This window comes from Notechis scutatus, chromosome 1, assembly GCF_049901735.1.
Source record: "Notechis scutatus isolate UNSWTSFEM ecotype Mainland chromosome 1, rNotScu1.2, whole genome shotgun sequence".
In the NCBI taxonomy this organism is placed as follows: domain Eukaryota; kingdom Metazoa; phylum Chordata; class Lepidosauria; order Squamata; family Elapidae; genus Notechis; species Notechis scutatus.
In genome coordinates, this window is record NC_142009.1 from 110,319,497 (window position 1) to 110,344,618 (window position 25,122).

The window sequence follows — 25,122 nt, forward strand, 5'->3', positions numbered from 1 at the left end:
CTATAAAAAAAATACAAGACTTTGTATGGACATGTATAATGAATTATGGAACTCATTTAGACAGTAATAGTAGGTTAAAAGGAGAGATAAATGTATTAGAAAGATATACATCCTTGAACAATATTTGCATTAGAAAAGTGCATATAGAATTGCAATTGTTTATTGTTATAAAGACATATACTATGGGGTTTTTTGTTGTATTTTTTCACTTTTTGCTAGAGCACATTTTGTGTATCATCCCCCCCGCCTTCTGTTTAATAATGGATGGATCACTATCACTATCATTTTTCTGTTCTGCTCTTCTGCTTTTGCTTTTTGCTATTAATTAGAAAACAACAGAAAATTCATAAATAAATCAGTAAACTTCATAGTATTCCTCCCCCCCCAGCACAAGTCCCAATATTTCAGGAGACTAAATCTCAAACACCAGAGGATTGTGCATAATCCTCATACTCCATTCCCTACCCTCCACTCTTGAAGATGGTCTTTACCTTATTGGATTAGCTTGCAGGACTATCATAATCTCTCGCTCACCATCCTGCTTTTTGCAACATGAATATTACACGGATAGATTTGCTCCACAGGCATTGGAACTTTGCATGTTTAGAAATTCAGGGGGAAAAAATCATTGCCTTTTTTTTTTTTAAAGGTTCAAGCTAAAAAGATGAACTCTTCTGTATTTGGCTTGGGTAGACACATTACTGAGTTATCACAGCAATGCCAAGCTGTGGCTCTCTGAATTGTTTTGCAGGAAAAAAAAAAAAAAGCAATTTCTTCCCACCAGGAAGATTAAAACCCTTCTTTAGAGCAGCTCTGTGTGAATCATTGCGAGGACTCTTCATTCAGGAGCTAAAGACGTTGAAAAGCTTCCAAAACCATCAGAAGATTGATTATATGTTTTTTTTTAAATATATTTCTAGAGGCTGGCTCTTTTTAAAAAATGAAAAAGAGGAACATTTGGGATTTACGGCTTATTAGGAGTGGGAGGGAAGTTGTCCATGGCCCTCCACCATAGATGCTCATGCTACATTCCCCCCCCCCCACCAGCAAACCAAATCATTATGCATAAAACTAAAGCTGTAATTTTGGGCTCATAGCAATAAGACAGTTCATACTGTGACAAGCAATTCATAAGTGATGTTCATATGCAAAGCATCCTGCTGTTTTGAGAGAAATTTATGTAGCTATTCCTTTCTTCTCCTCTGCTTTCTATGTCCTTCTCTCATATACTTAGACATTCTGGGGAAGAATGGACAAGGATATCTCCCTCCCTCCCTCCCTCCCCCCCTCTCTCCCCCCCCTCTCTAATTTTTAAACAATGCTGCCATCTGGTGGTTCAAATATATTACGAATGTATTCTCTTACCAGTCTCTCTACTCTTTTTGAGAATGTAAATACAGGCTGTCCTCAACTTATCATCACAATTGAGGCCAAAATTTATGTGGCTAAGAGAGAGTTAAGAGAGTTTTGCCCCATTTTACAATGTTTCTTACCACATTTGTTAAGTGAACCATTGCAGTTGTTAAATTAGTAGCACAGTTGTTAATCTGTCTTCCCCACTGACTTTCCTTGTCAGAAGGTCACCAAAGGGGATCACCTGGTCCCAGGACACTGTAACCGTCATAAGTATGAATCCAGTTGTCAAGCATCCAAATGTAAAATCACATGACCACTGGGATGCTGACATAGTCATAAGTGTGAAAAATGGTCCTAAGTTCCTTTTTTTCAGTGCTTGTTGTAATCTTAAACGACCACTAAATGAACCGTTGTAAGCCGAGGACTACCTGTATTCTAGTTTGAAGATTCACAGTGTGGTAAACCATATTCTCCGTCCCTTCTTGGTGTTTTTCCAGGAGAATTGATCAACCTGGCTATGTACTGTGAGAGAATAAGAAGAAAATTCTGGCCGGAGTGGCACCATGAGGAAGACAACACGCTGTATGAATCAGAAGAAAGCAGCGAAGCAAGCAAAAGCCACCCACTGCTGGACTTCAGTTTTTATTCAAGGACAGAAACATTTGATGACGAAGGACCTGAAAACAGTTTTTCCCGAACGCCTGATACCGATTACACAGGGCACTCCCTCTTTGATTCTGATGTGGATATGGATGACTGCACAGATCATGAACCATGCAAATGACGTGTCTAAAATACCCTGCGCCATTTTGTGTCAGAAGCGTCAGTACTTCTTGGGACTCAGGCAAACGGACTCAGGTTTCAAAGAGCCCCTTGTTGGTCGGGAAGAGACCGTTACGCGCAACGCTATCTTCATATGTTCTTTGGACCATTTCATTTTTTTTCCATCTTAGGAAAGAGCCCCCACAGATCCTAGGCCAACCGGTTTTAATAACGGTCATGATGGAATTGGAAAGATGACAAGGAAGGTAATGGGGGGTGGGTGGGAATGAGGATTCACGTTAAAAAATAAATATGCAGAACTTCCCAGAATGATGTAGAGGAGATAAGGGCCAAGAAAATCTCATTTGGATGTTCTAACCTCCTCCTCAGTGGACTTTCTCTTCCCCAGGATACATTGTGGTGAAATCAGCACAATGAGGAATGGTAACGTCTTTTCACTTGGGGTGTGCCAGGTGACCCCTTGCAGAGGTAGTAAAACAGGTTCTTCAAATACGTGGTCTCAAAGAAATGTTTCTCAAAAGAAAAAAGTAATGTTTGTTTTTGCAGTGAAATCAATCATTTATTGGTCCTCTCTGAAAAAATGTATTTTTATTTTTAAATGTATTTTGATAGCCTTGCATTTTTAAAGGAGAAAATGCATCCTCCTTGGTTTGTTCCTTTGTATCAATTCTGCTGCCATAATTATTCAGACTAGAATATAATAATTAATTATACCAAAAATATTGCAAGATCAAGTTATGTGAGGGTGGAAGAATTGGTTGGGCATATTGAAGCAGACTTGATTCTCGTTGACCACCAGAACGCAGAAGCAGACAGTCTTTACCCAAGAGCAGTAACCAAATTTTACTTTCTTTCATTGAGATGAATGATTGCATTCATGTATTTCTGCCTTGGATTTATGCCCTGCTTTTCCACTTTACACAAGGAGCCTCTTACTTAGTAAGATCTTGCAACAGACTGCATCTTCCCACTGATAGCATTCCAGTCCATGAATGTCTTTTCATGCAACACCTATTGATTAGAATCATAGTAAGATTTTTGTTTGGGGCTAATCACCTGGACAATCAGGTTTGGCTAGATGCATATTGTAAACAACTGCTATATGTTGGGATGTAGTATCACAGTTGTATATGTAAAATACAGGTGGTTCTCGACTTGCTACAATTCGTTGTGACCCTTCAAAGTTATGATGACATTGAAAAAAGTGGCTTACAACCGTTTTTCGCACTTATGACTGTTGCAGCATCCTCATGGTCATGTGATCAAAATTCAGATGATTGGCAACAGACTCAAAGTTTATGACAGGTGCACTGTCCTGTGGTCATATGATCACCTTTCGTGACCTTCTGATGAGCAAATTCAATGGGGAAGCCAGATTCAACCAACAGCCGTGTTACTAACTTAACAGCTGCAACCGATTCATTTCACAAACGTGGCAAGAAAGGTCGTAAAATGGGCAAAATTCACTTAATAAATGTCTCACTTTGAAGCAGACATTTTGGGCTCAATTGTGATTGTAAGTCGAAGACTACCTGTACTTTGTTTTTAGTTCTTTTGTTCACCCTGTAGGCAAGTTTCTAAAGCATTTTTCAAACACACTATCAATGTTACTATATAACTATGCAGGGTTTAATTTTGGGAAGAGGAAATGCTGCTAGGAGCTATAAAGTCTGTTCCTTGGGTTGATATCTGTTAGGTGCGCTTACAGTTATTTAAGGGAAATGATATTTATTTAACTGTAGGAATACTATTTATTATGCCTCTCCTTGCAAAGAACATGCCTTTGTTTTGTGGAGATTGATTCTGGACTTTATTATATTGATAATTGATATTCCTACTCCTCTATTTTTTTAACCCAAACGGTTTTCAAGAGGCTTTAGTATCTGTTAAGCTTTACTGTAGGATTCCCTCTCTCCTCATTTTTTCTTAAAATGAGCCTTTCATCAGACATAGATGATGTCACTTTCCCCCCCTTATATTTAATGGATTTTGTTTGCTGTGTCTCCTATATACCCGTTGCATGCAGTCCTGCGATCAGTGCTTACTTATTTTTTTTTATCAATATGTCTAACCCATCCTAATAGATTCTGGATGAGGTGCAACAAAATCAAGAGCAAAAGAGAAATACAAAAATAAAAGCTCACTTGTTAAAAAATAAATAAAAGCTGATAAAATAATATCATTCAAAATCAATAGTAACCATCATAGTTTCCCTTAGACTAATCTAATCAACTGGCTAAGTGCATGCTGCAATAAAAAAAAATATTTTAGCCTGTTTACCAAATGCCAGCAGGTATGGGGCTATTCATTCTTTGGGTTGAAGGAGGTTTGTGGCCTGAGCCCATGTACCTCTGGAGGAAGGGATCTATATCAGGTCCACTCTTAATGATTGGACTGCATAGGCAAGTTCAATTCTACTAAAGCATTTGTCTTCAAAAGTCCCAGAGCTCAAAAGCGAATAACTTTTCAGGGAACAGCTTTTTGAAGTGAGTGCTTGAAACCCTTCTGGCAACCTGTGTAGTGACTTCCCATCAGTAGTCCAGCTGCTGCATTTTATACCAGCTGTAACTAGCTGCAACTAATGTAGAAAATGTAGAGCAGGGGTGTCCAACCTTGGCAATTTTAAGATTTGTGGACTTCAACTCCCAGAGCTCCTCAGCCAGCAAAGCTGGCTGAGGAACTCTGGGAGTTGAAGTCCACAAGTCTTAAAGTTGCCAAGGTTGGACACCCCTGATGTAGAGCATGTCTCTATTGTAAGGACTGTTATATTCCTACCATCATGTGGTAATCAAGGCAAGGATTACCATTACTAGGCATCTTGGTCCAAGTAGAGTCACAGTAGGCTTGTCCAGATGGAGCTGAGCAAAAATTACTCTGACCACAGTTTTCTATTGCTAGCGTAGGTGAAACCCGCACCCAGATCTTCACAGTGTCCAGGATTCTAGAACAGAACAGAGCAGAACAGAATGAGTTGGAAGGGACCTTGGAGGTCTTCTAGTCCAGCCCCCTGCTCAAGCAGGAAAACCTATACAATTTGAGATAAGTGAGTGTCTAGACCAGGGGTGGGCAGCAGGACCGCCGAGCGGAACGGGCCCAAGGCGGGCGCCCACCACGCCTAGCTAGGTGCCCGCCCCCCTCCGGGTGGAACCCTCCCGCTCGGCAGGAAACTCCCCCCCAGCCTGCAAGCTTGCCTTTGCAAGTAGCCGAAGCCCCGGAAAAAAGGGGAGGGGGGACTCACGGAGAGGTCACCTAAGTGGTTAACCCCAGCTGGGCCTTTGCCTTTTCTTTCCTACCCCTAGACGCCGCACTGTTTTGCACTTGGGGCCCCGGCACAGGGCCCCCGCCCGCGTTTCAGGGGCGGCCGCTGGCGACCAATGGCGCGATTTTTCAGAGGCGGTTGGACAACCACCAGCCACCCCCCTGGTCTAGACTCTTCTTAAAAACATCCAGTGATGGACCGCCCACGATTTCTACAGGCAACCTCTTCCACTGGTTAATTGTCCTCACTGTTAAGAAGTTTCTCCTTAAATTCCAGGTTGCTTCTCTCTTTGATTAGTTTCCAACCATTGTTTCTTGTCCTGCCCTCTGTGCAGTTCAAGGCCTTTAGGACTTGGGCTAGAGTGGTAATGTATTCTGATGACACCTCACCACCCCCAAAATGCTGATTGACCTCCTCTTTCCACCCCATCAGGAGATGTTAAAGAAAATGGGGAAGGTCACGGAGTCCTGAAGAACTTTTGCTGAAGTTTCTGGAGCTTGAGTGCAGGCCCCGACTGCTGAAACTGCCTACTGATGTGGGAGCAGAACTGCCATAAAATAGCGCCACCAATTTCTGCAAGTGGTCCAGAAGAATAGTATGGTTGATGGTACTGAAAGCCACTGAAGAGTCTAATAGGCACAAGAGGCACACAGTTCCCCCATTTCTTTGCAAACAAAAGTAATTGACAAAGCATGCAGTGCCATTTCTCTTTCATAAAACCATCGGTTGAATTGGTTGAATCGCTGAATAATCCATATCTTCTTCATAGTATAGGATATGAATAATAGCTGAACTTAGAAATCTATACAAAATTTGTTTGCTTCTATTAGATTTCAAAAATTGGAATAATAATAATAATAATGCGTGCCTATCTCGGATCCTTGAGAAGGACTCGATGGGTGGATAAAAAAGCCAAATCCAGTCTAAACGTCTGGCTGACTGTGTGACCAACCCTAATAAGAGTGGAGCATTCAAAGGAGCCTCCGTGGCTCAGTAGTTAGAGTGCAGTACTGCAAGCTACTTCTGTAGCCAGCTGCCTACAATTTGGCAGTTCAAATCCCACCAGGCTTCAGGTCGACTCAGCCTTCCATCCTTCAGAAGTGGGTAAAATGAAGACTGTTTGTTGGGGGCAATATGCTGACTCTGTAAACCATTTTGGGAGGGCTGTAAAGCACTACGAAGCAGTATATAAGTCTAAGTGCTATTGCTATACTGGAATTTTCATTGAAGTTAACAAGACCTCTTTCTCTCTCACCTTTCTTCCCTCTTGTGTTCTTTTTTTGCTGCTTTCATATATACCCAAAAGAACTGAAAGGTTGACAATTGCATTAAATCCCTTGTGCCTTGTCGATTGTCTTATTATTTGGAGATGGCTCCAACGGAAGTCCTAAGTTTTGTGAAAGAAGGAATCTTGTTTCCTTCCTCTGAAATACCATTTCATTGCAATGGCCAGGTAGCCTTTGATATGCAGATTAATATCTTTGTTTTACAAATATCTTTCTCTTCAATCAAATGACACTATTTACCGAAAGCCTTCCAATTCATGTAAGTAGATCTGAATGAATATACAGATGAATAAATATAATACACGACACTGGCCTAATCCAAGGAAAATTCTATACCAAATGAAATCTGAGAAGCCCATGAAGAAAAAAAAAATCCAACTTATTGAAAAGTTAGCAGATATTAAATCATATAACACACTGAGACAATATGTAGTTTGTTCGGTTTTGGTTTAGCATAGTACATGAATTCATTGGGTTGTAAACCTTGTGAAACTTAGATGTATGATTCTAGGTTCTATAACTCTCAGGTTTTAAAAAAGCATACAGTCCTCAATGTAATACTATAATTGAGACTTAACCTATGTTGTTAAGCAAGGTAGTCATTAAGTGAGTCACACTGGATTTTACAACCATTTTGCCATGGTTGCTAAGTGAATCATGTTGCTAAGTGAATCCCTCATTGACTTTGCTCATTGGAAGCTGGCTGGGGAAGGTTACAAATGGAGTTCTAGGACAACTCAATGCGGCCAACTTGCTGTGGGCCAACTCACCATGGAACAATTTGCTACAGGACAAGAGTTACACTAATATTGAAGAATTAATGGAATAGAATCATTAAGTAAAAAATGCAAAAGGAAGGACAAAATGAAATGGGATTGACAAAAAAATAAAATGTTCTTAAGATTATTTTAAATGATTAAATTGTTGAAATGTCCCACAGGGAGTGTTGTTGTCCCGCAGTGACTTGACCGTGATGAGTTTTCCCATTCTGCACAAATGGTGCCGATGAGATTCCAAGTTGCTGCAACCATTGTAAATACATGCCGGTTGCCAAATGCCCAAATTTTCATCCCATGACTAAGGATGCTGCAAAGGATGTAAGTGCAAGAACTGGTCATAAGTGACTTTCTTCAGTGCTGTCATAACTTTGAATGTTCTTTAAATAAATGGTCATAAGTCAAAGACTACTGAAATCAAGGCAAGGCTTAGCACAGTTGCAAACCAAGTTTTTTTTAGAGTACCTGGACTGTGAATTACTCCATTCTTGTCAAATCAGGCAAAGGACCTCTGGACCAGATCTGTATATCTGAAAGAGGTTTACTTTAGAGATGAAAGAGCTTGAATTACTTAATTGCTAAGCAATTTATTGCTTTGTATAAGACAGGGGTCTTCAAACTTGGCAACTTTAAGACTTGTGGACTTTAACTGCCAGAATTCTTCAGCCAGCCTTAAAGTCTTAAAGTTGCCAAGTTTGGAGATCTCTGGTATAAAACTATCAGTACTTGGAATTGTGTCTGGTTATGGACCGGAATCTGATATAGCTATTTCAAATCTGATTCTCCATTGCTTGTCAGCCATGGGTCAGCCTGTTTGATCACAGAACAGAATATAATCTTCTGTTCCCACTAGACAATTTATCACTGTGTTCTACTGATGAGTAAGATATGGAGTTCATAAAAACAAGCATAAGTGATCCTTTCCTCTACCCTCCTACCATCCTGCTCTGGTAAATTTGCTGTTATGCATTAGTGTAGCACACACTGGGTGCCTTCATTTAGACAATGGCATCTCTTGGGACCCTGAAGTGTACCTTCTTTATTGCAGTATGCCCTATAAAATTCCCCCAAGATCTGGGTGGTTCCCATCCTGCTTTGGAAGATCTTTTGAAGATTTGACTTTTTTTTTTCCAGGGTGACTGTAGTTGAAGCCTCTTTGGAGCCACGTGGGCATATTTCTTGTTATCTGGTATGCTGGTTTTTTTTTGTTCCTTTTGTCTTTATTGTTATATTCGGTATTTGTCTATGTTTTTATCTGGTGAACTGCCCAGAGTCCCTGGGAGTGTGGCAGTGAATAAATAAAATGAACAGCAACCAAGTTAAAAAAATAAATTAAGAGCATAGTGGAAAAGGCATTTGGGCCTAGAAGATCCAAATCTACCAGCACTCCTGGTCTATCTTTAGGGGAAAGGATCTAGAAGAAGCTGAATACCATTTCTTAGAACAGGACAATTAAAAATCTAGTGAAAGAAATGCCCTTTTCACATATTCTCAGTGCTGAGAGAATGAGAGGCAAATAACATAGCAAAGCAGAAGTAAGCTTTCCTGAGGTGAGGTTCTAAAATTTTAGCAAAGGATTCTCTGTCCGGTTGCTGGGTGGGCGTGGCCATGGTGGGCATGGCTTAGTCAGCCTCTAGCACCATGGCGCGGAAGGGGTGTTTTTGCCCTCCCTGGGCTCTGGAGGCTTTCCTCAAGCCTCCACAAGAAAGAAAATGGCCTCCCTGGACTCAGGAGACTCTCTGGAAGCCGGAAACGGCCCATTTCCGGCCTTCCCAAACTTCCGGGAGGCCCACTTTTCGCCCTTCCTGAGCCTTCGTGTGTGCCCTGCACTTACCTGCATCCAAAACGGACCACGTAGGGACTCCTGGGCAAAGCGGGGTGGGTGGGGCCAGCCAGGAGTGGGATTTGGGGGTTCTCTGAACTATACAGAATCTTAGCTAGGGGCACTCCTGAACTCCTGCGAACCCCCAGCAGTCCACCCTTGAAGCTTTCTTGTGCATGCCAGAAACACAGGGTTCTGACAATTGGGTGTATCTTTAAAATATGGGTGACTATTGGGTGGGATAGTTGAGATGCAATGTGGCAATGTACAATCGTTCCCTTTTCTTTTGCGTTGTGACTAGGTATGGAAAAGAGTTTTTGCTATTTTGATGAAATTCATTTGCTGTAGTTGTCTGTGTTATGGAAGGGCCTGGAAGGTTTTTAAGAGGAGACAGGGTCACTAATAGTCAGACCCTAAACTACTTAGGACTTCAAAGGTTATTTCCAATGTTTAAAGTTGTGCCTTGTAAGCAGCTGGCAACCACTTCAATTCTTTCAGTACAGGACCATTGATTCATTCATTTCGTATTTCATTTTTGTAAATGCTAGCCCACCCTTTCACCCCAACGGTCCGTAGATATTGGGCAGCGATCTGTCAGTATGGTCCCTGTATCTTATATCAATTAGCTGCATCTTTCAGATGCTTATCAAGGGTAGCCTCATGTAGAGGATATTGCAGTAGTCAAGAGGGATATATTGTAACACATGGTGGAGAACCATTGCTGAATCTTACCAGCTCAGGAAAGAAAATAGCTGCTATACTGGACAACATTTTGCAAAAGTGTTCCTTGTCACAGCAGTCTTACTAGCAAATCTCACCACAGCCGAGGATGAAGGAGCAGCAAACGTCTTTCAAGAAAGTCTCAAATGCATTCCAAATAGACAGAAATGCTGAGAATCTCAGAATTTCTGAGATAATTTCCTCACTGATTCCCATTTACATAATTGCTGTAGACAAATAGTTGGGCTAATGGCTCTTTAGATTTTATGTGGGCTCAGTGGGCGTCATTTGCTTTATTGGATTCATTTCCATCCTGAAGGACGGCTGCTGAGGAAAAGAAAATCCAGGACAGCTGTATCAAGATGTGTCTTAAAATATATAGTTACAAGAGAAGTTAAATTTGGAGGGGGGGGGGATTAATGCAGAAACATACATGAATATACACATATTTATATATGTATAAATATATACATATTTTATACAGGAACTGCAGAAAGACTCTGTAGCACCCACACACTCACTGCAGAGTATTCAAGTTCAATGCATTGCCTTCTTTGCATACTTTTTTAAATTAATAAACAAATAACATTATTTTCCTTCAAATACTTTCACATTTCTCTGTATAAATAATGCTCCACTGTACTAGTTTAAATTAGAACAATACCAGTGCATATATTTTATTGAGTTCTGTGTCACCTGCTATACACCTAGAGATACATATGTAGTATGATCTAGTCTAGAGCAGGTAGTCCTAAGCCCTTTGGTGTTTGGCCCATCCTGACTTCCACAGTTATTTTTCCTAGTCCCAGAGTCTGAAAAACTGAGTACTTAATTTGGTTCTTGGTGCCTTTAAATCTCTTTATGGAGATCGATCTGGTTAATAATTATCATTTGGATTACATTGGATTGGTTCAGCCAGACCAAAAGAAATCTGTACCCCCTCCCCCCCAAATAATAAAGCAAAATAATTTAGTTTTTTTAAATCTGAAAATATTTTAAATATAGCCTAAGGAAAAAAATGTTCCAAGTTGACCCATTGTGGAACTGGGAACAGCCCCTCTCATCTGACAATCCAGTACTTGTTTATTGAATTTATACTCCACCTTTCTGTCAAAAGTGTTTTCAAGGATAGAAGTCAAATATGAAGGGAAAAAATCCAATACAACATCTCTCCAAGTAAATAATAATATTTTTTCAAAGAAAATCAAAGGGATAAGGAAGTTTTATTAAGATAGTTTGTCAATAAATCCGATTATAACCATTCTGTTCTCTTTTAAAATTTTCTCCTTGTCGTCCATAATCAATGATAGGGAAGTTGACTACTTCCTTGTCTTGATCACTACAAACCACTCAACATAATAATTTAATTTTGCACTGTAAATTCAATGATGGTTTCAGGTAAATATACGACCACTTAAATAGTACTTTTTCTTCACCAAAATAATGCTAAGGAAGCAATTTTGAGTTTGCAAACCTAAGAGAGGACATGTTGTATCTTTACTAATACGTGTTTACCTAAAGTTAGTAGTAGCTTGGGAGATTTTTAAAAATATTTCTGTTTGTTCTTGTTCTTGTTGCTGTCCAAGATTAAACTTCTTTGGATTTTCCATTTGACATCTAGAATATAATGGAGTTTTGTATGGAGCGGGAGCTATGATATACAGTATGTTGTTAACATAACTGCTCAATATACATCACACTAACTAGAAGCATTGTGCATTTTGCTTTTATGCCATTAACAACTACCAATATCCTATCATCCAGCAAGAATGAATGAATGAATGAATGAATGAAATTTCCTATTGGAATGAATATCAATACCTTAAATTGGTATTTTCTTTATATTGTGTGAGTAATGAAAGCCTCCTTGAAAATCTTTCTCATTTGCTCTATATGTTTATATTTATTCTCATGAAATTATGTTCATAATGCCCTTCAATATACAGCTAAACATAAATTTAGCAAATGGAGATATATCCAGATGAAAGTTCAGTTATGCATATTTGACTGAGGTATGTTAACATGAAATATTTTTCCATGGTATAAATGATCACATCAACTGCCTGAGAAGCTGATGTCACCATTTGTGCTGCACAATATGTATGGTTAAAGCAAAGTTTGCTGCAAGTTGTGTGAGGGACCATTTCAAGGTCAAAAAATTAAATTAGTAATATATGTGTAAATTAAATTAAATGTATCCTTTCCAAATATCATAATTGCTGTTCTTTGTTTTGTTTGCTAAATTTATATCTTGCCTTTCCTTCAGGACCTTAAACCAGTGTAAATGCAACTCTCTCTTCCCCCTTTTCCTGTAATGTAGTTATTGTTAGGTTAAAAAAGAGACTAGCTAAAGCAGGGGCGTCAAACTCACATCTTCATGGCGGCATCACGTGATGTATCGGGACTTTTTTTCCCTTTAGCTAAACTGGGCAGGGGTGTGGCCAGCACATGACACATCCGTCCTGAGGCCCGTGAGTTTGACACCCCTGAGCTAAAGTTTCTGGTGAACTTCTATGCCAGAGGATGGACTAGAACCTGGTTGTTCTCACTCTTAGTCATACAATTAACCGCTACAATACATTGGCTCTCATATAAATGGATCTTACATCCACTTCAGTAATGTTTGGATGAAGTAGTGATAGAACATCCTTCATGTTCATTGTTCAAACCATTAAATGTCTGTATTACAAAATAACCAGGATTTTGACTGCTATGATTTTGGTGCTATTGCTTAAACTTCACTAAAGAATGCAGGAATTTATGCTGTTGCACTGTTCTTTTTTGTTTTTCTCCTGAGTGCTTTCTCTCACAACTCGTCTGAATTTTTTGTCCCAATAACTTGTTCATGATTTCAATTTTAAGAACATTGAAAAATGACAGGGTCATTGTGATGGTGGAAAGAATGCAATGCTGATATGAAAATGGAAGCCAACACTGTTTTACTGAAACTATCAGCATTATGTGTAAAACTACCAATTGCACATTAGTATGCGACCAACCAATGCTGTGGATTGTTACATGAGGCAGTCATTATTCTAGCACTGTTATGACTACTAGTTTTTAAAGCCATGTTTAAACTTGTGCACTTGAGTGTAACATACTTTTAAATTGTGCACTCTGTTGATTAATGTGTGTGTGTACATACATATATATATATATGTGGAATTCTGTATATTTGGCTTCAATGCATACGTAGTTGAAGTGTAAATTATAATGAATAGCTATCCGAAATGTTGTTTGTCATGTTTTTCTTCTTGCATCAAGTATTGAGAAATAGAAAGTTGCACAAACTACAAGTCTTAGACCTCTCTTCTTTCTTTCTTTCTTTCTTTCTTTCTTTCTTTCTTTCTTTCTTTCTTTCTTTCTTTCTTTCTTTCTTTCTTTCTTTCTTTCTTTCTTTCTTTCCTTCCTTCCTTCCTTCCTTCCTTCCTTCCTTCCTTCCTTCCTTCCTTCCTTCCTTCCTTCCATCCATCCATCTATCACGTCAAATGTCATATGTCAATGTATCTCTCTTCTCCATCAGACATGTTCGAGAGGCTAGTTACCCACTTGCCAGAATGCTTTAATCTGGATAGAGTATCTGCACTGAACAGAGATTTACCGTATATCTGATGGTGTAGAATGACCTTTTCTAATTCTGTGATGTTATGCAGTGAAAATAGAAACTAACAAAACAGAAAATCAAAAGTGTACTTAAAGGCTCAGTGTACAGTATTTTCCGTTTCAAGGTTTTAATGTAATTTACATGGGTGAAATCTGAAGAACTTTTGTTAGAGCTCATTATGTTTTATTGAACAAAAAAGCCAAAGTGATTGGTTTATTGGTCTTACATTAACACATTCCCTCCTCTGAGGCAGTGATAATCTGTCTTTTTGATAGCTCTGAAATATCCATGTCTCCTTTTCCTTGTTTAAGGTGAATGTATATTCATTTAAATACTCTTCTGATTAACTTATATGGATGAGAGCCTCAGGCAGAACAATACTCATTGCTCCATCCATCCATCCATCCATCCATCCCTCCATCCATCCATCCCTTACTCAATACACTAATGTTTTCAAAGGAAAAAGTGAAAGACCAGGTTGTGGATGTTTTCACAAAATGACAAGTAATGCTGAATATGGCTAGTCAAAATACACAGATTTATTAGAAGATGAAGTGGTGAAGAAATTTGGCAGCTTCCTCCGAACTCTTAGATGACGGTCATGCCTTCAAAGGAAGCACTGGTGTTATATACTTGATAACAAAAATAATGCTGGGATCTGGTGCTTTGCAGCATCCCTGCTTGTAATTATAAACTCTTTTTTTTTTAATCAGTTAGGACATAGTCTGGCAGGGGCTAACTGAGGTGCCTGTAGGATGTAAATGCCTGTAGTTGCTATACTGAGAATCGCAGAAATATTGGAAGAGTCTGATCTCTCTTGTTAGAGATCTGTATTGTTTTCATAAAGATAATATTTGAGTGTGGTGCCATATTTGGATGCAAGGACAGAATACTCAGAGCATTCAAGGTGTGGTCACAGCACTTGTTTTCTTAAAGCAATTTTTCCCCTAGGATTTCATGGCTGCCTCCCATGGTTGCTGCAAGATCTTAGGAAAAATGTGTTTGATTTTAGGAACTGTAACATATTCTGATCCCTACTCCGTGGACTTCAAATTACTTTTTGCTTTCAGGTACAAATACTGCTGAGCCCTATTGTCAACTCTCAGTTTCCTTGGTGCCTTTATTTTAGCCAAAGATAATTTAAAGTCATTGCCATGCCCTTGCAATAAACTGGAAGTGTCAGTTATGTTTGCCACAAAACATTTTCAGGAATTAAAATGAAAAATAAGTATATTTTGAAGATATATTTAATGCATAGGAAATCTAAATTATTTCTAGTTAAAAAAAAGAGAAATTGGTATGAAATAGCATGACTTGTCTGTGGTGGCACTGTCATTTATTATCAATTTGTGCCCCATCTTCCACGCAGACCAGCAAGGATTCATATAAATCTGGGTTGTGGATATTGGATACATATTATTTTGACAACAATATCCAAATATTTCTCTCTGGGTGAATTTATGCACATATTTGTATCTCTTTCCTTCCTTCCTTCCTTCCTTCCTTCCTTCCTTCCTTCCTTCCTTCCTTCCTCCCTCCCTCCCTCCCTCCCTCCCTCCTTCCTTCCTTCCTTCCTTCCTTCCTCCCTCCCTCCCTCCCTCCCTCCCTCCCTCCCTCCTTCCTTCCTTCCTTCCTTCCTTCCTTCCTTCCTTCCTTCCTTCCTTCCTTCCTTCTCCCACCAATGCACACAATATACACTGACCTTCCAACTGACCAGAATTTCAGAACACACCGTTTCATGGTTAGAAAAATCTGTCTGTATAAAAATAACAACATGGATACAACAACTGCAATCATGTCAAAATTGGATAATTATAAAAAAGGCTGTTCAAATATGAAATCTGAAGAGTTATACAATCCCTTTGTTCTTCATGATAAACTTATTCCAAATATGCAGAAAAAACCCCTAAACTGGCTCTTTTTAATTCTTTCCAACTCAGTCAAATATTGGAAAGAAATTGTATGAAGTGACTTGGGATTCCATCTATTTGTCTGCCTGTCATTCACTAGGATAACTTTGCAAAAAAAAAAAAAAAAAAAAATGAACTGAATACCCAGCAACTTTGATAAAGGGAGGAGAAGCCAGTAGAAGAAAGATGATCTGGATCTAACCTGGGACTGTGCAGAAAAATATCCTAGGGAAAGCCCCAAATATATCTCTATGAAATTAGCAGTTAGCTATAAATTCTATTTGTTGTTTGTAAACATTTATTGGCCACCCATCTTACCACAGGATAATTCTGGGCAGCTTGTCAACTTCTCTATTCAATGCCCTCCTTTCCTACTCCATCCTAGTCATGTGATTCCAGAGCAGAGGTTATGTAAATTGCCCCATGTTTTTCAGTGTGTACATGACACAAACGTTCAGAGACACAGTACAAGGTGAGAGCAGAAACACACAGGCATAACAAAACACTTTGTTACATAGAAGAAAACATTATTGCTTATGGACACTGCTGGTCATGGTGTTGGAAGGAATTCCAGAAGCCATACTCTGCATGATTTCCCTAATTCATTATTTTTTCCCAATCCAACAGCATTTGGAATTTTAGGGACTCTCTGTCTACCCATTTGCTAGCAGGATAACTGTCCTAAACCAGAGTAGGATGCTATCAAATTTGTTATGGCGGAAGAGACTGGCAAAAGAAACTTCAGGTAAGACAAATAGGCCAGAACTGGTCATGGCTCCATGGGGGAGACATAATTGGGGAGAAGCTTGGAATGCTACCAGCTCTTCCATTCTAAGTCACCCCTCTTTCTTCCTGGTGACATGACCCAGAATAGAGCAGATGCTGTCTGCCCCATGCTTCTCAGTGGACACCCACAAATACACAGACAGACACAACACATGCATCCAAACTCTCTCAAGCACACAGAGGCAACATATGCATGCATTCTGGGGAGCAAGTCTCCATATCAGTGGTGGTATTCTACCGGTTTGGCCTGGTTCTACAGAGCCGGTAGCAGCGATGAGCAGTGGTGACCGAACTGGTTCTCTCCACTGCTCTGCTGTTGGGCCCACCCTCCCACCTGGGCTCCCATACTCACCTTTATCCACTGAATTTGAAGCACAGCTGCTTTGCGCAGCACAGAAGAGTGCCGCGCGGCAGCTGCTGAAGCAACCGGGATCGTGCAGGCTTGCAGGAGGTGAGTTAGAATGCCTTTGTGCCTGCGCAAAGTGCACATTTGGCATGCGCGCACACACACACACACAAAGTATGTGCACGTGCGCAAAGTGCGCCTACCAAGCCACACCCACCAACCGGTGGCAAAAATATTTGAATCCCACCACTGCTCCATATGCAGAACTACTTGATTACACAGAATACAATTCCTATCCAATGGCCTTTGCCAAGAAGCAATTGGAAAGAATTCTGGAAGAAGTGCTTTGCCTGCTGTTCCAAACTTGCCTTTTAATGTAATGAAATTAGTAAACAATTAAAAAGATCAGCTCCCTTATTTTTTGCTCCTTCTTTCTCCTTTTCCTGATTATGGCTCATAATTGTCTCAACTAAAAAGAACAAGGGAAAGAGACATGAATGGAAGAGAAAATACCAGGGTGTTGGGCAGGTTCAAATCGGCATCTAGTATGGAATTTTTGTGTGCGTGACAGTGCTGGACAGAGATGCCCTACCCTTCAGTAAAGCATTGTTAACTGAAGGCCTTCTTCTATCATGGATTTTCCGTTTCTAGTTTAGGATAAAAGATAAAACAAAGGAATAGTATTGCTTACAAAGCACCTGAGCCAAACTTTTACAAAGCATGCTGACTCAGGTGAAAATCCTTATCATGAGCTGCTACAGCAGTCACATTTTCTGCAAAGCTTGGCATGGTTGCTTTCAAGAAACCCCGATTGTCTGTTCACTTGACTGTGTACATAGGTACTTTACTTTGCCAGCATACCGGTCCTGAGATGTTTCTTGGGAAGCCCTAGGAGCCTTATTTCTACTCCTGGTAGAGGTGGTATTCAGCAGGTTCTGACCAGTAGATCATCTAGTCCAAACCCTGCCTAAGCATGAGACCATACACCATTTCTGACAGAGCAGTCCAGGCTCTTCTTGAAAACTTCCAGTGATGAAGCACCCACAACTTCTGAGGGCAAGCTGTTCCATTGGTTGATTGTTCTCACTGTCAGAAAATTTCTCCTTATTTCTAGGTTGAATCTCTCCTTGATCAGTTTCCATCCATCATTCCTTGTCTGGCCTTCAGGTACTGTGAAAAGTAGGTTGACCCCCTCCCCTCTGTCATAGTCCCTCAAATATCGGAACACTGCTCTCATGTCTTCCCTGGTCCTTCTCTTCACTAGACTAGCCATGCCCAGTTCCTGTAACTGTTCTTCATATGTTTTAGCCTACAGTCCCTTAATCATCTTGATTGCTCTTGTCTTCACTCTTTCTAGACTAGAGTCTCCACATCATTTTTATAGTGTAGTGACCAAAAGTGGATGCAGTATTCTAGGTGTGGTCTTATGAAGTCTTTATAGAGTGATATTAGTACCTCACGTGATCTTTATTGAATCCCTCTGTTAATGCAATTTAGGATTGTGTTGGCTTTTTTGGTTGCCGCTGCACACTGTTGGCTCATATTTAATTGGTTGTCCACTAAGACTCCAAGATCCCTCTCACAGTTACTGATATGGTAATAAGCCTGGTTTCTGCTGTAAAGCCTGAAAACTCCTGAAGGCCAGCTGCTACCTGACAGCCTAACTACCTACTAATCCTTTTTAATGCCTCTACTGACCTTCTTTTACTTTCATTCTCATTCATATATTTTGCCATGTTTTCCACAATTTAGAATATTCAACAATTTGCTGCTAAATACTAAATCGCACCAACCAGTATTTTGCTGCTGCTGCTGCTGCTGCTAAGGTGGCATTGACTATTAGCTTGAAAATGTCCTTTATATTTTGGTTATTAATTCAGACCAATGCTTGAGTACCATGCATTATTATACAAATTGCTTTTAGGGGATTTTTTTTAACACCTTCTTTTTAGTTTTGCTTTTCTTACAGGGAAACTGTCCTATGCTATTCTGATAGGGACCACTGGAGGGTAGTCAAACACTTGAATTAAGTGAACAGGCTCCAGTATATTTATATGTATATTGTAATCAGTTGGCCTCTTTCCCCGGTTGAACTTTTAATGTTAGAAGGACTGATGCAGAAAGGGGGATGTGATTTTTCAGTTCTGTACCATGCTTTATGCCTTCTCTGTGTACTTCGATTGGTTTCACTTCTCACACGACAAATGAAGGCTAGCAACACCATCTCTGGTCCTGTTTAATGTGAAGAGTTGTACAGAGTAATCAAGGTCAGGATTTGTTCCTCAGAAAGAAAGCAAACAGCTGTGGGGGGGGGGGGGATTAAGCTATGCAGTATTTTCTTTCTTTGTTTTCTTTTCCTTGTGGAACCCTCAGGCCCTATGGCTTTATTTCTTTAACATCACAAACCAGGTGATAGGTCACTGGATAATATCAAAAAAGAGCTAAGAAGGATCTTCAGTTATGAAACATGTATCAACACACAATGATCACACTGACACCCTTCAAAATCTTGCTGTCTATCTGCCCAATTTAAAGTATAACATTTATATTCTTCATGTCAAATCTTTTCCTCAGTAGAAAAAATACAAATAAGATGAAAACATAATCCTTCACTTTGGCGTACAAGGCTTTAACTTGACCTTTTTCAGTCCCGATGATTTTTTCCCCTTTACTGGGTATATTTCCACCTCTAAATTTAAATTTAGTAAGATGTCATTAAGTATCACCTACTGACTTTATTCTGCATTCGTCTAATGACACAGAATTTCTATTACAGAAATTTACTTTTATTTTACTTTACTTTTCAATGCATATCAAATAGTACTAATAAAACAATTTGAGTCTTCTTAATATTGAGGTCACAGCCTTGTACAAAGTGGCAAACTCTTTAAGCATCAGGGTCAATTAACCAATCTCAGGTTTCTGTTTCCTTTTTTTCTTTTCTACCAGGAAGGTAATTCAATGTACCTTATTATTTTTCCTACCCAATGCCACTGTTGTTCCCCTGTCAACAAAGTTTTGTGAAAATCCTCCTAAACTATTTTTTTCCTGAATTCTTTCTTTCTTGTCCTCTCTTTCTGTATCATCTTCCTTTTTGTCTCTCCTGAGCAAAGTCAATTTTAATGGAATCTGCTAGTACCAACTAGATTTTTTTTCTTCATTTAGTTTTGTGTTGTGTGTCAGACAATTAAAAAAAAGGATTAAATAACATTAATGGAACAGCCTGAGCCCCCAAGAAGGTCAGGAAGTAGAGTTATGGCACCCAAACCATAAACATTATTCATGCTTTAGTTTAACTCATCCTGTCTTTTACTAGATTTCTTTGGGGAAATCTCATTCTCAGGTGCTGATCATCATATCCAAGGATTCGTGGTGTTACTGTGTAGGGGTATCGACACACAGTCTAAAGCAATGGTTCTTAAACAGGGATAATTCCCCCCAAGAGGACAATTTGGCCATATCCTGGGGTAACAGAGCAATTTGTAATTGCTTATTTGTGAGTTGACAATTTCGCCCTGCTGTTGCCAAGAGGCTTGTGCAAAACAACAGTCTGATTTTTCTATATGTGCATGCGTAATGACATTAGTGAAGATTGAGAAATAGGTAACTGGGTCAAACAGTTTAGGAACCACTGCCTTTATGGCATTTAAAAACATGCCTTCTATATTAAATTAGTCCAGCTTAATGTACTATCCATAATTATTGCCACTAGAGAGGCTGTTTTCAGAAGCTTCCAAGGTGTTTATGAAGAAAGAGTATTGTTTCTATACTGCTCAAGGTATATTGCCTTCAAGTACAATGGCTTTATTTCAAGTTAGCTTCAAGTCTAATTGTTAGACCTATTTTCCTTCTTTCTGTTTTGCAGAAAGAGAAGATAAGCTAGTACAAATTCTTGTCTCCAACCATGATTGTGCTGCATTGATTCTGGGCACACAGAGCTTGAATCTTTCAGTTTATGACCTCATAGGTGAAATTCATGTGAGTCACAGAGGTAAAATGTGTGAGTGTAATGCCAATGGTATAAAAGTCAGGTAACCCTGTAGTATATGTGGAACTGTTACGCTACAGGCAGAGAAAACTGAACATAATGGATTCAGCTGGAAAAAGGTGCTCTGGGCTTCTTTCTTAGATTAACAATGCACTGCATATGTTAGGTATAACATAGAGAACAGACCTCAAGAAGGAATATTCATTATTTTTCATAAATTCATTTGCTTTGAAATACCTTGAAGAGATGTGTTTTATGTGATGTTCCCAAAGCTGTTTCTTGAGCAATCCTGATTCACTGTGTCATTTCCTTGCCCCTGTTCTATGTCGTGGCCTGCTGAAAATGACTCAATGTACTGCAAATGCTAGGATACGGCTGATATTTTGGGAGGTCATGTGACCTCCTTATTAAATAGTGTATCTTCTGCCCTACTTCAGGGTTGCACTAATGAGATACTAGTCTGAGGTAGGAGATACTGAATGGCAATAAGTGGCTTGCACTTATTTTGTTTTCACTGCATTTTATATTGCCATCAATGGAAAGATATCACAAGCCAAAAATAATTCGACAAGCTGTTGATACTTTGCATCCTGACTTGAACGGACAGAATCCCAGCAAGATCTTAAGAGTGACTGAGTAGCTGATTTTGTAAATATCTGATCTGAAATAAAACTTCAAATCTGTAATGAGCTCTACAACTGAACTAGGAAACAGGAAATAGTTTGAATCTTTGTTATAAATGCCACAGATGTCCCAGAACAAACCAACTTCTCTCTGTACACAGAGTTGTTACCAGAAATACAGTGTTGGAAGAACTATCCATCTGGTTCAGTTCCAAGCTGGGAGAAAGGCACTGGAGACAAAATGGAGGCTGGAGGCTGTTTGGAAAGATGGTTTAATGATGAAGCAGAACCACATGGGTTCATGGAGCAGCTGACTACATGGAGTTGAGAGTGAGGGGTTTTTATACCTTCTCTTGGGCTTTGCACTTGAGCTTCCTGTACTTGTGCAAGAACATGTTTTCTATTGGCTGTTGTCAGACTCCCATGGTGCCATTTAGGGGTTATGTAGGGGTCATAGCTGGCTCTATAGGCAAAGTACAAATCCTAGATGTTTGAGCTACATTTGGTTGAAGTTTGAAGGGTGATGCAATGAAGGGGCTTTGGGCAATTCCTACTGTGGCTGAGGGCTAATCCTATCTTTGTTGGATCTTGGGTGAAGGTATTTGCCTATGAATAGAGCTATCTATCTCTTTATCTCTTAAGTGCTGACATCTGCTATCGGTTATTAAGGAAGGTGAGGGCTGCTTTCCAAGAGCATGTTTCTCCATTTCTCATCCAGGGAAATAAAATATTCTGCCTTTTTAATATTACTCAAAATATTTCATTATTCTAGGAGAGGGGTGGGTGCTAATTTTCTGCCACAGCTATCATGACATATTTCTTAATCAGCAAAATGCCTTACCAAGAAAGACAGTATCATATATATTGTTAGATTTACAGGTCAATTTTTCTCCAAGAACTCAAGGCAAGTTACATGTGCATCTTCTTTAATCTCCACTAGAGGAAGCTTGTGAGGGAGGCTTTTAGAGAATAACTGAACAACTGAAAGACAACAAGGTCAACATGAACTTTTGTGGTTTAGGAATGGATCTGAAAAGATGACTTGATGGACACCTTAGCTATCATGTTGGCTTTCACATTTATTTTCACATGTTAAGAAAGTTACATGTTGGCTTTCACATTTATTTTCACATGTTAAGAAAGTTACATCTTATTTAGAGTGAAATGTTTAACCTTTCTACTAAATGTGTTTCTTTCTCACTTTCACTAGGAACAAACACAATTTCTCTCTATATGACCAAACCGGTTCAATATCCTTTTCACATGGGTCCCTCCCTCACAGTTGCAAAAACAATTTTATTATGTGTAGGTGAAGGCAATATTTGGTCTGGCTTTTAGGAGGTACTTGGCAGGTTTGCTTCTGATGTCAAAGACCTTAAACTGCTTATTAGTCCACTTCTGGACCAGGAAGTGTGGGGGTTTCTCTGACTGATAATAGAAAATTTATTTTGAAGCATCACTTATTATACAGGGCAGGGCTTTTCTGATTTAGATGGAAATTTTATTTTGAACTACTGCCTATTATTCCAGAGAAAGGATTGTTTTATTTTAGAAGAGAGGTTTTATTTTCAAGTACTGCTCATTAGGGATATGCAATGGTTTGGATTTATCTCCAAATGCTGCCTCAGAATGTGAATGTAGCACCCACGGGCAATATTATAAAGCATCTTTCCCCAGCTTTTCATAGCAATTTTCTGGGAAAAGGTACAGCTTTTTGTGTGTGTATTGCAGTCAGGTGTTCCATTCATGCTCCTGTACGCTCCAAAGTACTTTTTGAAGATCACTCCAAAGCACTGAACAGGTCCAATACATTGTGCATTCTTGATATAGGAGGCAAAAATTATTCTGTAACCCCCCTCTTTTTTGGGCTTCATATTTATAAATATTGTAAACAATGCATAGAACACAATGTTCATGTTGCTCATGTTATATCCTTCCTGTTTCTCATTCCTTATGCTTAGATTTCATTGTTATGTCAGTTATATTATATATTATAACAGATAGCTATAGCACTTAGACTTATATATCGCTTCACAGTGCTTTACAGCCCTCTCTAAGCAGTTTACAGAGTCAGCCTATTGCCCCCAACAATTTGACTGACCTTGGAAGGATGGAAGGCTGAGTCAATCCTGAGCTATTCAGAACTGAACTCCTGGCAGGGTGAGCAGTGTTAGCCTGCAATACTGCATTCTAACCACTGCACCATCATGGCTCTTAATAAATAACAAACAGATGTATGAGATAGGCCACAATTTCTTAAGTATAGTCCAAAAAGATTCCCGAGAGTCTCCCAAGAATGTCTCAGTGGCCAACAAAATGGTATGCATATCTTGAACCTCTAGTGTAATAAAAAGTGCTACATCATGTGACCTCCCCTCTCTTTTGATTCTTTCCAGCTCGATGGAATTCTGGAACAAAAATGTGTAAACAAGCCTGTGATTCTAAAACTGTCCATCTGTCCACTGGCAGGATAACTCTCTAAAACCAGAAGGAAATGGAACAAAATTTGGTATAGTAGAAAAAGCTGGCAAAAGAAATACTAAGTACACCAACAGTTTAGATTCGATTGGAGATGCAATGAAAAACACCAGCAAAATAATTAAAATCCTTCCTTGGATCCCTAGGAGAAAGGTAATTGGGCAGCAGCTTAGAATGCTGTCAACTGCTTCTCGCTTCTAGTCATGTGACCTGGAAAAGAGCGTTTGCTCCCCTGTTGTGATCTTCCCAGAGAACACACACTTAGCACAATCAGACCATTTCATCCTGCTTTTACTACCAGCCTACACTCCCCTTAGGAAGAGAACAAAACCAAGCAGTCAAACTATTAGATGCTTGCCTGAAAATACTATCTCCCAGCTTCAGGATTGTTTTGCCCGCACAGCTTGGAGTATCTTCAAGCAACAGGACTTCGAGTTATACACAGAGACTGTGCTTTTCTACATGAAGACCTGTGTAGAAAATGTCACTGTGGACAAACGCATACGGACCTTCCCAAACAGGAAACACTGGATGACCAGCAAAGTCCAGATTCTGATCAGGGCCCGTGACCTGGCTTTTAGAGCAGGTGACACCTCACAGTATAGCACTGCCAGAGCTGAGCTGAGAAGGGGCATCAAACATGCTAAGGAGATGTATAGGAGGAAGGTCGAGGGCCACTTTACTGACAGTGAACCACGGCAGATGTGGAGGGGGATACAGGCCCTGACCAACTATAAAGGCCAGGGCCCAACAAACAGTGAGAGCAGTAGCACTCTGGCAGAGGAGCTAAACAGCTTTTTTGCACGCTTTGAGACCATCAAGAACCTGGACTACTGCCTCACGAGGACTATGACACTGCACCTCTTTCTCTTCGGGTGCATGAGGTGAGAAAAACACTGAGAGCAGTAAATCCCAGGAAAGCTGCAGGGCCTGATGGCATTCCTGGTGCAGTAGTTAAAGTGTGTGCTGACCAGTTGGCAGAAATACTTACAGAGCTGTTCAATGTATCTTTAACACATGGCATCATCCCACAATGCCTGAAAGCTGCAATCATCATCCCCATTCCCCCAAAAAACAAATATAAACACTCTCAATGACTATAGGCCCATAGCGTTAACAAGCTCCATCATGAAGGTTTTTGAGCAACTAGTTTCACAGCACATCAGAGCTTGCCTCCCACCCTCCTTTGATCAACATCAGTTTGCTTATAGAGCAAACTGATCTATAGAGGATGCTGTGGCCATCACACTTCATAGAGCGCTGAGTCATCTGGAGAACAAACAGAGCTCTGTGAGGATGCTCTTTGTGGACTACAGCTCTGCATTTAACACTATCATCACAGATATACTAATAACCAAACTGTATAATCTGCAGGTCCCCACCCC

At 39.7% G+C, this 25,122-nt stretch overlaps 1 protein-coding gene across 3 annotated transcripts in view; it reads left to right on the forward strand.

Annotated features, from left to right (window-relative positions):
• FAXC (failed axon connections homolog, metaxin like GST domain containing) overlaps positions 1-24,792 on the forward strand; it is a 46,757-nt gene extending 21,965 nt beyond the window's left edge. For 2 of the 3 annotated variants that reach the window (XM_026666515.2, XM_087943017.1), the window contains exon 6: positions 1,854-3,300. In XM_026666515.2, the coding sequence (XP_026522300.1) occupies positions 1,854-2,140 (287 nt within the window). In that variant the 3' untranslated portion in view covers positions 2,141-3,300. Of the gene's footprint in view, positions 1-1,853; positions 3,301-23,655 lie in introns of those variants that run through there. The other variant, XM_087943009.1, reaches the window with a different exon arrangement.
• Positions 24,793-25,122: the final 330 nt, after the last annotated feature.